Source organism: Panicum hallii, chromosome 2 (genome assembly GCF_002211085.1).
Source record: "Panicum hallii strain FIL2 chromosome 2, PHallii_v3.1, whole genome shotgun sequence".
In the NCBI taxonomy this organism is placed as follows: Eukaryota; Viridiplantae; Streptophyta; class Magnoliopsida; order Poales; family Poaceae; genus Panicum; species Panicum hallii.
In genome coordinates this window covers 50,077,497-50,098,051 of record NC_038043.1, presented here as the reverse complement: position 1 = coordinate 50,098,051, position 20,555 = coordinate 50,077,497, and the positions used below count along the sequence as shown (strand labels likewise).

The 20,555-nt window shown below is 43.1% G+C and overlaps 3 protein-coding genes across 5 annotated transcripts; 1 reads left to right on the top strand and 2 right to left on the bottom strand.

Annotated features, from left to right (window-relative positions):
* Nucleotides 1–710: 710 nt before the first annotated feature.
* LOC112881726 (uncharacterized Rho GTPase-activating protein At5g61530) lies at nucleotides 711–6,003 on the bottom strand. Of its 2 annotated transcripts, none has more exons than XM_025946558.1 (10): nucleotides 5,722–6,003; nucleotides 5,169–5,235; nucleotides 4,621–4,868; nucleotides 4,139–4,201; nucleotides 4,032–4,050; nucleotides 3,560–3,658; nucleotides 3,393–3,470; nucleotides 3,061–3,305; nucleotides 1,733–1,889; nucleotides 711–1,073 (listed from the first exon to the last, which is right to left on the bottom strand). In XM_025946558.1, the coding sequence occupies exons 2-10, from the start codon at nucleotides 5,227–5,229 to the stop codon at nucleotides 931–933; spliced, it is 1,113 nt and encodes a 370-aa protein (XP_025802343.1). In that variant the 5' UTR covers nucleotides 5,230–5,235; nucleotides 5,722–6,003; the 3' UTR covers nucleotides 711–930. The 2 variants fall into 2 exon arrangements, with proteins under 2 accessions (XP_025802343.1, XP_025802342.1); XM_025946557.1 differs by having other exon boundaries at nucleotides 5,649–5,998.
* Nucleotides 6,004–6,955: 952 nt separating this feature from the next.
* On the bottom strand, nucleotides 6,956–8,981 carry LOC112883636 (60S ribosomal protein L15-1). Its single transcript, XM_025948974.1, has 4 exons — nucleotides 8,833–8,981; nucleotides 8,571–8,737; nucleotides 7,523–7,720; nucleotides 6,956–7,428 (listed from the first exon to the last, which is right to left on the bottom strand). Exons 1-4 carry the CDS (start codon nucleotides 8,834–8,836, stop codon nucleotides 7,183–7,185), a joined length of 615 nt encoding a protein of 204 aa, XP_025804759.1. The 5' UTR covers nucleotides 8,837–8,981; the 3' UTR covers nucleotides 6,956–7,182.
* A 5,576-nt stretch (nucleotides 8,982–14,557) lies between these two features.
* Nucleotides 14,558–20,249, top strand: LOC112879566 (protein RFT1 homolog). Of its 2 annotated transcripts, none has more exons than XM_025943842.1 (14): nucleotides 14,558–14,855; nucleotides 14,971–15,056; nucleotides 15,580–15,674; nucleotides 16,596–16,744; nucleotides 17,345–17,496; nucleotides 17,638–17,756; nucleotides 17,855–18,018; nucleotides 18,119–18,190; nucleotides 18,417–18,488; nucleotides 18,686–18,823; nucleotides 19,222–19,377; nucleotides 19,474–19,526; nucleotides 19,613–19,785; nucleotides 19,868–20,249. In XM_025943842.1, exons 1-14 carry the CDS (start codon nucleotides 14,747–14,749, stop codon nucleotides 19,935–19,937), a joined length of 1,608 nt encoding a protein of 535 aa, XP_025799627.1. In that variant the 5' UTR covers nucleotides 14,558–14,746; the 3' UTR covers nucleotides 19,938–20,249. The 2 variants fall into 2 exon arrangements, with proteins under 2 accessions (XP_025799627.1, XP_025799628.1); XM_025943843.1 differs by lacking the exon at nucleotides 14,558–14,855 and adding an exon at nucleotides 15,208–15,290 and having other exon boundaries at nucleotides 14,995–15,056.
* The last annotated feature ends 306 nt before the right edge of the window (nucleotides 20,250–20,555 follow it).

Below are 20,555 nucleotides of genomic sequence, written 5' to 3'. Positions count from 1 at the left end.
TGTTCAAGTACAAGCTGTACTATAAGGACGCCAGGTTTTGCTATAGGGAATAAATTGATTGTTGGCTTCTATAAAGTTGGAAAATGGTAGCACGAGAATAGAAGGTGAAAGTTTAAAATGCTAGTAGTGAACCAAGCTGCATGGCGATAAACTTAGGAGAAAAAAACATGGCTGCAAAATATTACAGAAAAATAAAGGAGAGGTAAAAAAAAAGTGTGGGGCAGCTAAAATTGTCTTGCACCACAAACATGGCTGCAACTCGCTGGGGCAAGTACGAATCCAAAACACGGCCGCGTCACCCGTAGAGGGTGGCCGCTAGCGTTGCTTCTCGGCTAATCGTCTGTCATTCGTAACATTAAGCCGAACCATGATATTAACCTCATGCGTTTAAATTAGTCCACTTGCACAACTTCAGTTACTAAAGCACTCCGAGTTCAACGACCTACTTAAACCTCACAATTTCAATTACTAAAGCACTCCGAGTTCAATGTAAACCGCAAGGAAAACTTGATATCCCACCTTCCGATATGCATATAGGTCTGACCTCGCATGGTAACATCAACATTGATTTGTTCCAAAGACACGAAAGCTATCGCCAACTCATCAACATGTATACCAGTCAAACCGTGAATGATACACAAGAAAGAAAGCATTCGTATGCAACACCTACCGACTGAAAATTCAGCAAATTCATCAGCACACCGCGACCATCTGGTTCACATCCAAGTACATTATTATTGATAAGGCATGACCAGATCCTACAGAGATTTCTTCCCGTGAAGAATTAGTACTAGTGTATATACAAACCTATCCAAAAATGTTCCGGCCAAAATGCTTATCCTAACAATAACGAGCAGTAATCCACCCTCCTACCTGGAACTTGTACATAACACGAGCTAACACCTGAGAGATCTAGAGAAAAGATACTAATCATCTCCACACAGTTTCATTTGCATCCGTGAAAATGGCATTGTGATGCTCGATCAGACACTGGATGACCTCGATGGAGCTGTAGTCTGGGGGCGAAGCATCGTCCAAGGGGATCTGGGATGAAGCATCCTCATCATCCTCATCTACAATCAATTATATGCAAATAATGATTTATAACAGTTGGCCAATGAAGAAATTGTTTCATTCCATCATCCAAAGAGAAGAAATATATGTGAACAAATCGAAAGGTAGTACTAGTGTCAGAAACTGAAATTGAACAGCCAACTGTGAACTTTTGTGTGTGTGTTGGGGGGGGGGGGGGGGGCATCCCTGGCCCACCCAAAACGAGGCCTAAAAGACAACTACCACCTGAAACCATGCTAGTACACTGTACAGTGACTGGGGGAAGCCTAATCAAAATGCTGATAAATATGCCTTTCAATAGTGGCCCAAATGTCTACCGATTCATGTAATGCAAAAGTAGTTAAGATATCACAGATGGGCCTTTGTACCCACACATGTAACCTCGTTTGCCTCGTGATTGGATAGTTGGTTGGCAGTTGCGACAACCTCAAATCATTAATTCATATTGGACCATAAGATATAGGGCAGCAAGTACCTTTCTTTGCTAACATGAGCCAATTCCAGATTTGATCACTTAAAAGCTCTATGCCACAATCGATATAGACAAGGGCAGCCAAGAATACTACTGTGAACAGACTAAAATGCTCTATGCCACAATCATTAGAGACACTACATAACATTTTGTTAATAATAAATTAACAAAGTGGAATTTGCATACCTAACAGGTCCCATGCAGCAGTATTTGATGTTGTATCTACGATTTTAGGGGGCGATTTCAAGGTAAACTTGAGGTGGTTACGCAAATCCGTGCCAGCATCGCCTTGCCGCCACATGATCAAAGGCGCAAATTCCACAGCAAGGCTACGAGAGTCCATCTGCATTATATGTAACAGAAACTTTTTAAAGTACCACCCAAAAGGTGATTCACTTATATTAGTTAGGACGAAAGAGACCAACTCAAGAAATACCCAAATTAAATCATCATGCTTCACATATGTAATTTACTAATTTATAAAATGCTTTAATATGAAAAAGTATACAATGTGGTTTATCAATGTACAGACAAAACAGAAGACAATCATCTAATCAACCCATTTGTGCTCGCATCTGTCTCAACCCTGTTAAGTATGACAGTTAAGAAGGTGCAAATATGAATTGAGCTTCTGTTAACCACATTGCTCATGAATATTGCCCGTGTCAGACAGAAATGGCTACCAAATGTGCGATTCAAACTGCAGATGATTCAGCAAACCATTGTGGTTCCTTTTTTAAGAATTTTTTTTCTGAATTTGAATGGAAGACGAGTAGTGAAACTTGCGATTGAGATTTTTAATATTGAAATTTTTCATATGTAAGCTCTTTGACTTTGGTAATATGAAAGTTATCATGAAAAAAATATAAGCAAATCTAATCTAGCACCCTCAAACACTGTGGTGGTCAATGCTTCAAAAGTCTCTAGAGTTTAAACTTCTATAAATTTTAGCTACGTTTTGTTCAATGGTAATTGGGCTTTTTCGCAGAAACATCTAGGGCCAATCAAACCAATAGATAGAACTGCATCCCCACCTTATTCTCGAACAACTGGGTAGTCTATGGATTAAGTGTTCGGTCCCTGCTACTCCTAAATAAGTTATGAACAGTTTTGCTGATTTCTAGCGTTGCATCATATTATTCAAAACAGGGTGTAGCTGTAACTGGATTTGTTACCAAAGTCTTTCAGAAACCCAAACAGTCAGCCAAGCAGCGTGAAGTCAAATTGCGATCTCCTAGCATCAGGGACAATTGTCAAAGCTAAAGAGAAAAAAATACAAAACAATTAAAATGTTAGATACATACAATGCCACATTCTGTGGCTCTAGGCATGTGCTGAATCTGATTGTGTTGTTCTTCAAAAAATGTCACAGTGACCATGTTAATTGATTTGTACTGTATATTCAATTTAGATTTATTACTTTTAGTCCCTTCAATAGCATCCAACAACCAAAAAGAACAACAAGTAGCAAATGCAGCACAGAGCAAGAGAACAAAATTAGGGATCAGATCTACCTTGTTGAGTGATGATTTACGGCTTACTCGAAGTAGCAGGGCTGTAACAAATTCTAACGTCATGTAGTTAACATTTGGAAGCTTCTTCAATATGTTCCTAAGATCAGGAATGCTAACCCTCGCATCTCTAAGCTCATCATAAAGCGCAATTGTAGTGAGCGGTTCAGGGATGCTGGCAAGGTAGCACTTCACCAGTGCACCTACATCAATAGGATTGACACCTTCAGGTAAAGATGCACCCGAATCTGCAAAACAAAAAATTACTCAGAGGCCCATGATAATGAATGGTGGCTACAGAATTAAGCTCAAATATGATTGAGTGGTGGCAGTACCTTCATTGTAAAGAGAAACTAACTGCTGAAGAACTTTTCTGTCACCTTCAGATTTGAATAAGTACTCATTATTCAATCCTAGGAGAAAAGAATGATTCAAATATCATATTCAGTGCTAAATTTGAAATGGAGAGAAACTAAATTTCTATGCAACTTTCAGCCTTCACCTGATATGACCAGGTAGTCCGCACACCTCACTAGCATCAAGGGCACAGCTTTACCAGACTGCTCTCGTTGTACAGTGGCTTCAATAGGAACACCAAATACTGAAAGATTACAAGGCAATACTGGGTCATTTCTCATTGTTCATTGCTGCTCTTGCTGTACAATGGCTTCAACAACTATTTGCATTTTGTATTCAGAGGATCACTTCTCACGATCACTATTCACCAATAGACACAACAGAAATAAACTAACAAAAATATTGAAGAATAAGTTAAACAAGCCAGGCGAAGAACAACGATACTAATCATGTAGATACAACTTAAGGCTTATGACTGTAGAACTATCACCATGCTACACAAGCTGCTTAGATGTTACATGAAAAATTAGCTGCCTGGATGCTACAAGAAAATGTAATTGCCTTGACAATTATGATAGGTATGCATCGTGGATAGGACAATTGAGTTGCGAGCATACCATCGGTACTTGCGACTCCCTGGGGCAAATAGTCAGAAATAAGAATCAGCATTGTACACCAAAAAAGTGAAATTGTGTTACAAGGTAAAGAATTTCAAATCATAGACCTTCTGCCAGCGTTCAATGTTGTTCAAGATAGTCTTGCTTTTATCTGCAGTCTTTTTAGCAGCCTGCAAGCACATGAAACCAGAAAACGATCAACTTCTATAAAAACACTACTGTTTTTATGAAGAATGATGAACAGAAGGCATCACAAAAGGAATGCAAGATAACATAGGATCTCAACAGACTCAATTGTTACCCTGAAATGCATTTAAAATAGCTACTTGCTAATGTGCTTCTTTACCCTGGCAATGATTTAGCGCACTATTCAGCCACTTTACGTTAGCATAGGGCACAATAGGCAAATTTGCAGCAACTAATAAATACGGAGCTCATTTTTTTGTTTGTTTCATCACATAGTTTTGGACAGAATTCTAAATGATCACAACAAATAGGTTACACAAAGAACAAAACTTAACAGCAGTTGAAACCAAACCGAACAACTAGCAAGTCAAAATAATTTTGCTGAAATGCAGAAATAGATTACCTCTTCAACTTTGACCTTCCCCACAGCAACCTTCTCCTTTGTCTCTGAAATGCCCTTCCTGAAAAGCAACCCAGTGGAGGCAGCAGCGGTGATGAAACGCTCCTGCACTGTCTCACCCGGTGGACGCTGCTGCTGCTGCCTAGCCTCCTGGAAGACAGCCCACCGACTCTTCACCACGGACCCAACCTTCCCAGCAACATCAGCTAAATTATCCCCAGCTGATTGCCCTGCCTGCTTCAGCTTGAAGCCTGCATTAAATTATCAGCACAGTAAGGTTGAGGTTGCAGGTAAAGCGGGCATCAAACAAAATGCTAGGATACAAATACGAGCTGCATGCCCCATGCACAATCAAACTCTCCACTTGTGGTGATTCGATAACGGTTCCAACATGCATGATAATTTCTCTCTTTATCAGTGTACAGACTCTATGGAGTACTGCTCAATCACAACATCATCATGATTACACTGAAGTAGGTATATCCGTACAGAAATGATTGCACAACCAATTTACAGCAAACAAAAAAGGCATCACCGCCAAACAAACTTACTGGATGTGGAGAAGAAATCGGTGGCCTTCCGGCGCCACTGGGGCGACTCCGCCAGCGGCATCACTACCTGCACGACCACCGAGCCATTAGCGGTTGCAGAACCTCAAAACGAACCCGTACTCAATAGAAGCAGAGCACGAGTAAAGGATAATCCGAACCACTCATGTATCCTGAATCAAGTCCGTAAAACAGCTCGCAAGCGACAAACGAAACGCTGAACCGCACGGATTACTTGCTCCTAAATCCAAAACGAGCTCAAAACCAAACCAGCTCCTACGCCCAACCCCGAACAAACTCCAAATCAAACCAAACCAACCGACCCAGGAGTAGATCAACAGCTCGAGCTAACAACGTAAAAAAAACTAATCGAGAAAAATCACGCACTCCACGCCGACCGAAGTCTTCCCGAACGGAACAGGCGAAGATCCAAACCAGACCGAACCAAAACGACAGGGAGGAAACACGTAGGGTCGAACTTACGACGGCCCGATCCGGCGAATCGGCGGGCGGAGTGGAAATGGACGCAGAGCTGGAGCAGGCGAGGGGCGATTACCTCCCTCCCTCCCTCTGGCTCTGGCTCCCCGAATCGAACCGGATGGAAGCGACGCGAATCGCTGGGGAGAAAGCGAGAGGACTGGGACTCTGCCGCCCGTTCCACGAGCTGAAAACGAGTTGGGTTTTTGTTTGGGCCGCTCTGCTTCTTCTGCTAATCTGCTGGCTCGTTGGATTCTGGATTAGGGGGAAGTGGAGTCAATGGCGGAGGCGAGCGAGACGCGGGAGGGATTGGGTTTCCCGTTCCCGGTGGTGACGTCCGCCGCGCCGCCTCTCGCTCCCGCGGCTCCACGTGGGCCCCCGGGAGGGTCGACGCCCGGTTCTAGAACCATCCGTGGCTGCGGAACCGGATGTGTGGTGTGGGGTGGGCGGGGTCCGGGGATTGGGAATGGGAATGGGATAAGCGGATGGGTGGACGGGACTGCGGGAGGTCGGAAGGGAGACGGCGCCGCCGCTGGCTGGCAGGGACGTGCGTGCATTGCATTGATTGACTTGGCCGCCTGTTTCCGTCCGGTATTGGGACTGGGATGGGGATGGGAATGGTAGGCGTGGTTAACGGCTGCTCGCCGCAGCCTGCGCCAGCCTATGGGCGTTTGACTATTCAGGAGGACGATCTTTGCGAGGATTCATTGTTCTTCTCGTCGTTTTCCTTGGTGTGGTTTTCAATCTGGGTCACCGCATTATTCTATTGCTTTAATCATGGTTGGCTAAAGACTGCGAAAGGTCTCGAATTGAATAGCCGCACGAGCTCAAGGTCTATAAAATTTAGCGTTTAGCGTAAGCACTGAATATAGAGGCGGTGCCTCTGCATTAGAGCCTGCGCTGATGATTTTGCAAAAATAAGCTTATGTAAGAAACTACTGAAAAAATATATTGCTCTTTTTTTGACGTTGAAATAATATATTGCTTAGGACAGAAAGGGACTTATTTGGTCCATTGATGAACTCGGGTTCTGCAGATAAGTTGCTTGGAAACCTTTTCTTTTGGCTAAACTCCTGCTTGGCTATGAAACATAGTTTTCCGGTATGATGCTATTACGACAGAATTCAAGAAACCACAGTCCACATATTTGTGCCATTAAAATTGCAAGCAAACAAATTGAGCTCATCTATTCCGGAAAAAGTTTCACCTGAAACCAAGTGCCAAGTGAGCAATCATATACTACGGACGAGCATCAGCCTGCTAGCAACAGATGATGATAGACAATCACCCCACAGCTGTATATCACATGAAAGTGAATCACACGAGCACATAGCATTCGATACTAAACCTTTGTTGACTGATAACACAGGTGAATCGCAAACATAGTTAACAGCATTCGCTCCACAGTACACACTGATGACAAAGTTCATCGGGCTCGGAACACAAGTAGCAAAATTTGACAATGCAATAAAGGTACCAAATACTATCAAAGTCTGGATGGGACGGGCTCCACAGCAAGAGAGCATCAAGACATATGAGCTCAGCGGTAGCGGCGGAGGGAGAGGGTCTGGTTGCGCTTCCAGGTGGCCCTCCTCGATGGCCTGTTCTTCTGGTGTGTGTGGCCCTTGCCACGCAGACCACGGTACTTCTTGCCTGCAGAGGTGAGACCCCGGAGCTCACGATGCTTGTGCACATCCTTGCATAGCCAGTTGATCCTCGGGTCATTGCGAATGGCAGTGTGGGCCACATCAACCAGGATGATCTCAAAGTACTTGTAGGTGCTATCCTGTTGTTTAGTTACAAGAACAAGTGAAGGCATTAGTACTAGATAGGATGAAATTCTCATGATATCCCGTTTGTTCCAGCAAACTCAAGCATACCTCATTGACCCAGTAAGAGTTGAGAACCCTTAGTCCACCTAGCTTACGCCCAGCCCTCTCCTCAGCAACAGACCTCTTGTTCCTCTGGAACTTGAGCTGGGTGATACCCTGGTGCTTGGGCTTGCCATAGACAATACCCTTAGGCACAGGCCTCTTCCTGCCACCACGCCTGACACGGACACGGTAAACAACATAACCCTGAATACAAAGAACACAAAGTTAAGCAAAATCATTATGATGACAGAAGCAGCCCACAGCTACTCAAAATTTTCAGAGTAAATTATTTAAGAGCATCACATAAACAAGTACCAAGTTTTTCATTTCTACTAGAAGTAAAGAATCATGTCAAGCATGTACAGAACAAGTTAGCAAGCTTCATAAACAGAATGAAAAATATGGAGTTGAATTTCAACATGCTTATAAGCAAATATTCTTGTAGACCAAAGGCTGGAAGCCTAGGCATAGGTACATTCTAAATGGTGTGACAACACTGTACTCATAATCAAGCCTACCATGGCAACCACCAACTCATCAAAAAGCCACCAAAATGAATGAACTCATCTCAGGTCAATCACTAAAAAGGGTCTAATGAACACTACTTCAATGAGCAAATATCCCAAAAGTTGAATTGATGTTACTCGCAGCAGGTTGAATCAACAAAATTAGGAGCTAATGCAACCATTCGTGAACCATAGCAAAAATTCAATAATAATCCATGCTTGATCATCATAAATTTACAGAAACAAATGCCCAACAACATTCTTAAAGGGTAAACTGAATGGCTAAGCCGAGTCTCCGGAATGCAATCGAGCCTTTTCATTTCGTCCAAAAACACTGGCATCAGAAATCCTACACGCCTGGCTTACGTCAAGGCTGAAACAGTTAGTCAAGACAAAACAGCATACGCTTCTAGGACTACGTAAATCACGATCCTAAACAACAACGGGAAAGCCTTCCACCATCCTGCCCGCACCCATCCCCATCACAGCCTCACAGGGAAGTCTGAAACTACGCACGCATCAACAATACCGATGGGGAGGAGATCTACCTGCTTGGCCTTGAAGCCTAGGCGGCGGGCCTTGTCGGGGCGGGTGGGCCTGGTGAGGCGGACGATGGCCGGCTGCTGCCTGTACTCCCAGCAGCGCACGCGCTGCACGAACCGCATCACGTCCGACTGCTTCCTCCTCCATAGCTCCGACACGTACTTGTACGCCCCTGCGCCAACGCGAGAAACGAAGCAACACACCGTCAGGATCCACGCACGCTGACCGGAGAGACATCAGCGGGGAGGAGGAGGGCGAGGGCCTCACCCATGACGGATGCGGATGCGTGCGACGGCGGCGCCGGGGAAGGTGGTGAAGTGAGCGGAGAGGAGCCTGGGGTCTGGGTGGCGGCGGTGAAGGGGTAGCTTATACTGAGGCGATGGAGTTCTCGTGGCCGTCGGATGGGGGTCTAGGGTTTTGGAACGGTGCGGGATAGATGGGCCGAGAAAGTTGGGCCTTATGGCGCAGGTCTACATGGGCCTTGATGCTCTCTTACTTTGGTTCCCCCCCTTTTTTTTAATCAAGGGGCCAAGGGGTAAGGGCTTTCAGGTTTTATATTCAAAACTTCAATTATTCTTTTACCGTAAAATTACATTAAAACTCTGAGTTGATAGTTTTTTTAAGAGTTTATAGGAGCAACGAGAAGACCGCCGCCGCCACTGCACCACATCTAGGGGTAGTAAAGAGGTTAAAATTTTATCTTAAACATAATTTAAGGACCAGGTTTAAAGGATCGGACTCATATTTTATATGATTTTGAGCTACATAAATAAGAATTGGATTGTGAAGAGGATATGCATCTACATTTTATTCTTTATACGTGTTTTAATCTAGATCTAGTATTTATTCATATTTATTTACGTTCTTCCTCATGCAAATCTTACGAACACTGCAATAAAAACCCTGTTCTCTGCAGATACCGGCGAACAATTGAACTGGGACAGGTACTCTCGGACAACCGACACATATCTTAGAAGGCACAAGTCTATCTCAGAGTAATTCCTTGGCAGAGATAACAAAGCGGTCATACCTCAAGCTCAAGGCAACATCATGAAATTCGTTCTAGCCGCACCGTTTCCTTTGTCAATATCCACTCCACTGGTTTCATTTGTCAAGGTCTCAAGGAGCTCTTCAATCAGAACCCTGCTGTCTCCGCACAAACAACTTGATCAGCGACACGCATTAGATGAAAAGGCCAACCGCACACAAATCCAATTATCCAAACCACCAAACATGATATATGACACAGAGTTACGGATGCGCGCTCAATCTCAGAGCAATCCAAACCACCAAACATGATATACTGCATTTCACATCGCTGATTCTACCAATATATCCAGACCACTAATCTGTAAAACCAACACAACTCTGCTAATATTTTGTTTATCTACACGCGATTAACCACGAACATGCGTTTGATCGAACGCACGCACGAACTGAACTCTAAATCGATAGTAGGCATGTCCAGATCCGAAGCAAAATCAAGCCCATCGCGGAAACTGCTCAGCCGAACACCATCACCAGCAAAATCAGAATTCAGAAGACACTCACGGAGCACGGGACGAAGAGGAGACTCCGGACATCTTCGGAATCGATCGACGTCGTCACGCGGATCCTGCCGCCACTGCCTAAAGAAGCCCGAGGATCGAGGAGGAGCAGTAGGTCGACGGGCGCCATGGCGCCGAGGACGAGGAGCAACTCGGACCCGGCAATTCGCGCGTGCCCCGCGGCCTCGCCGCGGTGGAGGACCCCTCGGGCCGTAACGCGCACTCCTGCAACGGGAGCGAGAGGAGGGGCACGCGCACGTCATCAGAAGCGATCGGAGCGGCGGATCGAACGAGACGACGAGACATCAGCTTGCTACGCGAGAGCTGGGGAGGACGAGGAATTTGGGAGAGGGAATTACCGCTGCGGCAGCCGAGGAAGAGGAGACCCGGCGATGCTGCTTCGGCGCCGGGGAGCGAGGCCGGCGGAGGGAGGCGAGGCCCTGGAGCAGCGGAGCTCCGCGGCGTCGGGCGCCGGCTCGGTCTGCTTCATGGGGATGGCTCTGCTTGCCCTTGCCCCTTGGTGTGCTTGCTGGATTCGGGCGGCGGGTTTATATATGCGGCCGTTGGGCTCGGCCCTCCGGTCGGTGGGTGGCGGAGATTTGAAATCGCGGAGTGGATGACTGTGGGGTCGCGCGTTGACCCAGTTGACAGTTGGGAGTTTCTGTGGGCCCCGCGTGTCCAGTCGGAGCCGGCGTCGAGGAGCCAACAGTTCAACGAGTGCCAGGTCAGCAGCCCGGCTGCCGCCTGCCGGTGCTGGGGAAGGAAAAGAAAAGAAGGATCAAGCGCAGATCGATCATTCCAGAAGAATGTCAAACACACAGCCGACCGAGGCATCCCGCTGTGCAGTACTAGATTGAATGTACACGAAGAAGAAGAAGAAAAAGGAGGAAAAGGTAGGCAGACTGAACTTGTGCGATGACAACAGTGATGCAGGCATGCAGCTGCATAATAAATTTGTGCAGTGCAGCTTTTTACACCAGGGGCTTGGGCGTACTCGTAAACCTGGATGGGATGTAGCCCTGGCTTCTCCCTCGATAGCATCCTCATGTACATCGTAAGATACCAGTTAAGTATTTTAGATGTCCATTCTAAGTAATTTATTGCATAATGAAGTATATATTATTGCCTACTAAATTATTTTGGAAAATTGGACTAATTACACCAACATAGCTCTAAGACAAAGATACAACAAAATAGTGGGCTTGTCCGCACCAAAATAACTTCACCAAGATCAAAAATCTAACAAAACTACTATGATTAGGTTATGATTAGGTTCACATGTACATTATCCAGAGTTAGTGCTTTTCACAGATATTTACTCCATATCATTAGTGATAATATTTTCCATACCAAACAATGCTAGACTAGAATGCACAGTCTGCTTGCTTGTTGATTTAGCATAGGCAACCTACAAATGAATTCTATTCTAGTAAACCAAATGGTTAATCAATAAACTGTGTTATTGCCTAATAAAATACAATATTAGTGTGTACACTGGATTTCTAAATTGCTATTGAATAATCAATAGACTGCTTGGCTTCAACTTAAATGCTAGAAAATAATATAATGAACATGAACGATCAGCAAGGAGTGATGTGGTCTAATATGTGATCCCAATTCTAATAATGTCTAATATCTGATACTTCTTTCACAATTTTAATATAAAGAAACTCAACTTACCAATTGGCAAAATCCCTTGAATGGTTATGCTTAATCAACTACACTACCTTATTGCTGATCTTGAAAAATTCCAAACAATCAAATGTAAGGATAAAACAAGATAAAGAAATTCAGTATCATTTTCTAATAAGTTTATTGAGCTGCTAAAATAATTACGGAGTGTGTAAACTATAATATCTAATATCTGATGCTTATTTCATAATTTTGAATAAAGAAAACTTAACTTACCAAATTGGCAAAATTCCCTGAATGGTTGTGCTTAATCAACTACACTACCTTATTGCTAATTCTAAAAAATTCCAAATAGCAAATGTAAGGACAAAATAAGACAAAGAAACTTAGTATCGTTTGCTAATAAGTTTGTTGAGCTGCTGAAATAATTATGGAGTGTGTAAACTATGGATGATATTTTCCTAGCAGAAAGTTAACTTTAAACAATATCATGTGCATCAATGGACAAATTCAATAAGGCTAACTATAATTTAAATTATTTTCTTCACAATTTAGAAAAACAAGTAGATAGCCAAGCCAGATAATGTGCATGTGTACAGTGCACTAAAACGCTCAAGCTTTGGCACTTTTGATTTCTGTATAACATTTTACCAATTTATACATATCACATATCCTTTGCTGTTTAAATCATAACTAATGCAGATCGTCAATCTCACCTGAAAATATTTGCTGTGTAAGAAACAGACACGTATCGCTTCGTCAGTTTCCAATGAGATGGCAAAAATCAAACGTACAAATAAACTAGAAAGCTAATAAGCATGCTGACAAGCTGAAAATAACTCAAAGTTTAGTATCTTTCTGCTTCATGCTAAAATCATGGGAGGAGAATCATATTGGATATAAAAATTGCTTGTAAATTTGATATAAAATGCTTGGCATGTATGCACTAAATTGCCTAGCTCCTGGATCCCTAGCTTCTCATCTCGATGATGGAGATTAGAGAGCATCCATGGGGAATCCAACGGCGAGTGCTAAGCAGGCCCGGGGATGAAGAGGAGAGACCCTCACCCCTTAGTAAGGGTCTTTGGTGTGGAGATCTCATCGGCCACCATGGTCGTTGACCTCCTCCCTTTCTCTTCAGGGAGACAGGAAGTTCTCTCAGTAGAGCTCAGTCCTGCGAGCACCGTTGCCGCTCCTCTTAGTGCAGAATTGCGTATGGCCAGATCCAGCAAGGAGGGTGGGGCTTAGGGGGTGTGGGGCCATTGCAGCCCCTCGCGCCGCACGCTGTTGCCACAGCCCCGCACGCCTCATAGGAAGGGAGGCGGGGAGGGGAGGCGCGGCAAGGGAGGGGCAGCATGGGAGGGGAGGCACGACGGGGTAGGGAAGGGCGGCGCGGGAGGTGGCGAGGCAGCGGTGGAGGGGCCAGCAGAGGAGGTGAGGAGGGACGGGGAGAGGAAGGATCGGGTGATAGAGAGGATGGGAGAGGAATAAATTGATGGGTCATGGACAGATGCAGGTAGCCGTGCGGATATACAAATGTACGGCCGGTTTAAAACTAGTTTTTGCCATATAACAAATCGGGAGGCAGGATAGAATACGACTCCACGATAAGTGAAAAAGTAAGTGCTAAATCGTCTACAGGTAACCATGATACATGCAGATGCTCACATATATTGTTGCATGTTCATCTATACAAAAGCATCGCATGCTACGAGTACTTACGGAGGCTAGGCCAAGTCAGCTCAAACATTGGAAGAATAATAAAGTTAATTGCCGAAGAAGCACCCATGTAAGCGCTCCCCACCGCGATGCAAATCACTCCCATACAAAGGTCAGTCCACAGGAGAGTTGGGCGTCCCCACCGCGATGCAGGCGCCAAGAACTTTGGATGGCCAGCAAAAGGCAAATTGCCTGCGTGCGTTGGAGAACAGCCCATACAAGCTGAGCCACCAAAATACCGGAGCCATGCATCTCGCTGGTTGCCTTGCAGATATGCATGGCGCCCATTGAAGTTAGTCTTATACAAGCCACGGTGGTTGCCGTGCAGAGTTCCGGCATGAACAACAGGAGAGCTCTGGAGTGTGAACTGATGGCTCTAGAGTGGTGCCTCTAGAGTCTAAATTAACAATTTGAGCATGGACGAACGAGCAAGAATCAAGGTGAGATGATGTGTGTTGATAAGGGCCATCTAATGAATTTGTGTGGAGCAGAGAAACCCAATAATAAATTTTAGTTTCAGTCCGATGTAAATATTATGTACCAAATTTTAGAAAGCATACATCTTCTATCTGTTTAATGGATGGCCACCGTTGACACAGCACACATCTTGTATGTGTATAATGGTATCGTGGTTGTTGAGTTCTGGTACCTCATAATATTCTTTCGTTAACTAATTAATTATGATACCATGCCACTCTAGTTCATTTCTCTTTCCAAATTATTTACGTAGGATGCTATTCTAGTTCATTTTATCAACTTTCTAGATCGATCTAATAACTCAAAATATATATAACTTGTATCCATAGTTCTCGGGGCCAAGTCAGTGGTCCGCAAATAACAAGGTCAAGATCAATACTGCAAATAAATATGCAACTAGTTAACAAAGTGATGGACGTCAAGAGGATTCCCGGAATTTAGAACACATCAGTTTTACCTTGTTCCTTGTATGCCGATGCGATCACATCGCAGCATGGTGTGGAGTGTGCAACTGTGGACCGAGGACTAACTGAAAAGCGTCCCCACAGGGGCCCGAGGCTGTTAGCATTGAACGGATCGGATCGCATCTCAGATGGACGGGAGCCGATGACAAACTGACACGCGCCGCTGCGGCCACTCCCGCGGGCTTTTCTGCAGCCACTCCCGCCTGCCGCCTCGCCGCCGGCCTGCCGCCCGCGACTCTCCTGCCGCCGCTGGGCCCGAGCCCGGCTCCTCCGTCCGCGCGAAGCACCGGGCGGCCGGGCGCGGGGCACTCCACTCTGCAGCCGCCGACGAAGCCGGGGGCGATGGATGATGCGGCGCTTCTCGCTGGAGCAGGGGTGGCTGCCGCCGCGGCGGCGCCCCCTGCGGCAGCGGCCGGAGCCGCCGTGATGGGCGTCTTCAAGTACAACTTCGGTAAGCTCGCCTCGGGCCCTGCCTCCACCTCCGCTTTGATCGATCGGTCGCCGGGTGGTTACTGACTGGTGGATGCTGGGATTTGGGGATCTAACGCTTCCCGTGTCTGTTTCAGCGGCGCAGTTCCTCTCGAGGGCTATCCCATTCGTGTTCAACATCTGGTTCGTGCGCCAGCTCGGCGCGGACGACGGCGCGGTGTCGGTGTGGATCTCTCCTCTGCTTTGTTCATTCCTTTTACTGCAGTGTAATGGGGTTACGATTTCCGTTGCCTCCGGATGCAAACGCTTGCATTGGGGGATCCACGTGATGTGGAGTTATTTTTTACAGTTTGACGGTGGAATTTCGTCTTCAGGTTTCGACTCAGGTCGTAGTTCTCGTGTGGGCCTTAGAATTTTGTGCACGCCCTGTCTGAATTTCAGGCTCCTTTGTGGTTAGGTATTGATTACTCTCAATTTGGAATTTGGTGATGATCTAGTTCAGGAGTGGATACATTGTGGTTCTATCTCATGGTGAATTTGTGGGATCTGTTAACACTTAAAAAAATGACTATGAATTATCATGACTTGCTTGGGTGGTTTAAGGCAAGTTATGTTGTTTTCTTCATATAGTCCAGTAGTAACCAAGGCCACATACTCAATCAATAGCTCTTCTATGTTCATGGATGCTTCTGTTGATTAACATTATCGAATAGAAATATTTACTTATTTTCTTGTTACTTTGGCAGGCATTCGCATTGCAGCTTCCTCTATTTATGAACTGCATATTATTTTTAAGCCGGGAGGGGTTTCGGCGTGCATGCTTGCGTAATGATTCCCAGAGGTATTAAAATGAATCTATGGAGTTCATGAACCAATTTATGCTTGATTATGAGGCTCATCTATTTATGTTCAACTGTGAGGCATATATATTTATTGTGATTAATCAACAGTACATCAATTATGCCTTAAGAATTTTCACTTGTCACAACCACTTAATATGAACAAATCGGTGTGGCCATCTGATTGTTACTCCTACTTGATATGATGCCTTTTCTGTTTATTGATGTGAAACTTTTGTACTCTGTGTTTATGCATAGCTCTGTTTGGAATCTTGGATGCAGAGATTATGAAGAAAAAAATCTCAGAGAAATGATTCTCTTGTTTGCTAGGATCTTTTAAGAGTGATGAAGAAAAAGGGAGACTAGAGAAAGCTATTAGAGAACTGAGCCCTAATGTTGTAGAGAAAGGGAATAGAGAAAAGTGAATTGTGCTAAAACTTAAAAGTCAATTTCACGATTGACACACAAACATACATAGGAGTAGGGTAGTCTATAAAATTAGGTGACTCTAGTCTAAACCTTATTTCTTTCCTTATCCCTCCCATCTCCAACCCAAGGGCAGTAACATCATACTTTTCATAGGCATCTCCAACCACCGATTCTCTTGTTATAATTTAATCTTCATTGTTCATAAATCTTCCTGTTGTATAGTTATCTAAGATAAACAATTTAGAAAATGTTAGGATTTCTAAACTTACATCTGCAGCAGATTAATGTAATTCCTAGGTTTCCAAATTGTACAAATGTGAGATTGGTGTTTCGTCACTCGCTCCTCTGATCAGTAGTTTCTATATGGATTAAAAAGTTTGTTAGTTCTATACTTTATGAATTTCAGGACAACTCACTCTGCTTTTAGTGTTCTTTCTAATCCTTGTTGCCTTGGAGTAGCCTTTCGAAATGATGACTTTATCTTTCTGTTACAGTGATGTGCTGACTGATGAAGCAATACTAAAGGTAGCTTGGATGGTAGTTCCATTTGCCATTGTAATTACTTCTATCGGCAGCCTGTTTGTGTTGAGGGTAAAGAAATTGAAGCTATCTGACCCCTATGCCAAAGCTATATTGATAATCGGTATGTCATCTTTTTCTATATTCATGCGGAGCATGATAGTCGATATTCAGTATTCCTTTGAGGATAAATTCTCTTGTGCCAATTAACCTGTTGATTATTTGGATCAACTAGGACAAGCTAATAGGCTGAGCGCTGAATCAACATCTACATCTAGTTGTTTGACAGTGATATCAGCTCCACACACTTGCTAAAAGTTCTTTTTAAGGAAATAAAAAATTTTATGTGCTTTCTTCTGGAGGTTGCAGTGTTTCATGTTAAGAAAGTAACATTTTAGCTCATGAACTTGCTTTTTTCGCTGAGTGTATGGTGCACCGTGCAGTCTGGAGGATCAGACACCTATTTATGTTAGGGAGCTACTCAGTCATGATTTTAATGACTCCACCAGCCTACCCTAAGCTCTTTTCAAAACTGAAAAGAAAATAAATAAATAATCACTGTATACAATTGTCTTTTTAGCTAAGCATCTACTCAGGAACTGGGATGACACAAATAGTTGCATGAAAACCTCAGACCTTGCCCTTTCACTTTGCATGCTGTTACACCTTGTCTTCTGACACTTTCATATGTTAAGAGCTGACATTTTTTTTCCTGAAATGACAGGATTTGCTTGTATTCTGGAGTTACTGGCAGAGCCATTGTATATTATTTCCCAGAAAAAGAAGTACTATAATATAAGAGTGTATGCTGAACCGGCAGCTACACTCTTCCGTTGTTTAACAACTTTCATCCTCGTAAAAGGACGTATTAAAGTGGTAATAGTCATGAGTCATTTACTTTATTGAATCTCTATTGTAGTTAGTTGCCTAATTTACTGTTGTTTTTTGGGTTAAAAACTTACTGTTGTCATGAAATACCTTAAGCTCAACACTAAAATGATATTTCTTTTTTTGCAGCACAAGCTGGTTCTAGTTTCTTTGTCCCAGGTTGTCTATGGGGCCTTCATTTTCTTTGGATATTTGTCATATTTTCTTTTATTTACTGATATGAAAATTTCTGATCTCCTTCCCATAAGGTTAGTTCTCAGTTTGTATCTGCATTTTTTTTGTATCATTAGGTTTGATTTCTCACGAGTTCAGTTCCATTTGCTTATTGATGCCAAACTATTGTCAGGTTATTGAACCTGATGGACTATGATAAACAGTTATTGCACATGTGCGTGCTGTTTACAGGCCAGACTTTCAGGAAGTTGATCCTCCAAGAAGGCGAAAAATTTGTTCTTGTGTCATTTGATACTCCATACAACCAGGCCGCCTATGGTCTTGTGGATAAATTAGGCAAGTATGACAGCAATTTTTTTCATTTACTTTTGCTTGCTAGTATTGTAGTGGATTCAACTAATATATACATATATTCTTTTTTATTTTCTCTTTGCAGGGAGTCTGGTTGTTCGGATAGTTTTCTTGCCATTTGAGGAGAGTTCATATACTACATTTGCCCGATTGGCAGGTTCTTTCTTGTACTCTTGAATTTTCATGCTGGCTAAGTTATTGTTTTACCTCAAGTGTTTGGCCTTGCACTCATCACATTATTTGAATGGGCTATTGATCTGGAGAAGGCCCTATATAAAGTTTTGCTTACTTAGCATCTAGTCGATATTAACAAAATTTACTGGGATAGGTGTACTGTTATTGTATCTGTTGATTAATATTACCTGTATGACCTTTATCCACAGGAGAAACTCCCCAAAATATATCCAATCTTGAAGGCTCTTTGCTTGGGGCTTTAAAGCTTATTATGCTAATAGGTACATATTTTGACACTGTTACATTTGTATTCCAGCATTAATCTACTCACGCCTCTTACCTTGTGTAAGAATCAATCAATCAATCAATCAGATCACCTGCATTCTTCTTAAAAATAGTTTTTAGTTATTGTTGTCTTCATTGTCCTTGTTTCCTTTGAGAAGTCCACAATCAGTTAATGTATTCTCTAACTGTGCAGGTTTGGTGATCATTTCATTTGGTCCTAGTTATTCATATACCCTTCTAAAACTACTCTATGGGGAAAGGCACAGTGATAGAGAAGCCTCAGTTATTCTTCGTTACTATTGTTTTTATATCATCAGCTTAGCAATGAACGGTTTGTATTCAGTATCAACTTTATGATTATTCCATGTTTATATTATATATATCATAAAATTAATTAATGAATGTATATTTATTTTTTACTTTGTCCTAGCTGTTTTTTTTTCCGGATAATTGCCTTTACTTATGTTGTTAAATCTTGTTTCAGTTTTGATGCATATAGTACAGTAGGTAGATAACAGTTTAATGGTCTATTTGGTCCCTGCTAAATATGATAGCTATTACTGGGTTACATACTTACATTATTGCTATTACTAATGTTTAACGTAGTTTATGTGATGCATTTATATTTTCGAGAGCTGGGTTATCTTAACATAAATTATCATGAAATGCTAGTGTGTGCTTCCTTAGCACAGATGAAACTGTGCTGATTATGTTCGTCTGTGCTTTCAGGCACATCTGAAGCTTTTCTTCATGCTGTTGCAAATGAAAACCAGCTTAAGCAGTCAAATGATATGTTGCTTCTATTCTCGGTGATTTACATAATTCTAAATGTTGTTCTGATTAAATCTGCTGGAGCTCTTGGATTAATTGCTGCTAATTCCTTCAGTATCCTTTGTTTAATCACACCAGTCTACTATTCTATTTTTTCTTGAATACATTTTCCCCTGAACAACTTCATTTGTGCCTTGACTGTCTGTAAAGATATGTTGCTACGAATCACATATTCTTCAATGTTCATCAAAGACTATTTCAAGGTATAGTTTTTGTTGATGTTTCACATTGGGATCTCTCCAGGTTCTCTTCTTTAACAAAAGTTAACACCCGATGACATTGTTAACAGGGCTCATTCTCCTTCCGGCGCTGCGTACCAGCAGGATGGGGCATTTTACTCATTTCTGGTCTGACCACAGTTTTCTCTGAGAGGGTGTTCTTGGACAGGAAGAGGTTTAAGCAGACTGTACCCATTCACATAGCGATTGGCATCATGTGCCTGAGCATCTCGTCATTTGAGATGTAAGCCACCAGATCAGCACATAAACATACGATCACTCTGTTTTACCTGTGATAATCATTCTAGTGTGCCCTGTTTGAGCAGATACCGTGGCGAAAAGCAGTTCTTGAGGCAGATCTTCGGAACATTGAAGCATCATGACAAAAGTCAATAATTTGATAAGACACACACAGCGGCTTCCATACACGTAGGTTGCCTTGACATAAAGAGAAATGTAGTATAGTGGTTGTGTTAGTTGATGGTGTGTATTCAGCAGTTTGGTTTATAGACAACGGAGGAGGATTAATCAGTGGGGGTAGATAGCAACATATCTTTATCTTTTTTAACCAGTGAGGTCTATTCTTTTTGTCGGAAAGACAGTTTGTAATGTGCTAGTAATGCATGGTGAGTCTCTACAGGTTCGAGGAAACACAAACCTACTGGGTGTTTTGAAATCTGAATTGAGTGCACGCATTGCCAGGTCACTTGAGATGGAGTAAGCACCAGGTCAGCTCAGAAATACACGCTGGCTCTGATGTTTGAGCAGATACCGTGGATCATCGGAACATTGAAGCATCATCCAAGTTTTATTACTTTATACGGATGTAGGCAGGACGATTGCAGCAGCTAGGTTTCGTGCATGTAGGTTCGCATCTTAAGGTAGATAATAATTTAGCACATGATAGTCATGTTACGATAGCACCGGAGAAGAGGATATCTACCGTTCAGCCATGCTCAATGATTGTGGTGTCAATTCTTAACTATTAAGCTTTGTCCTTGAACCATATAGATG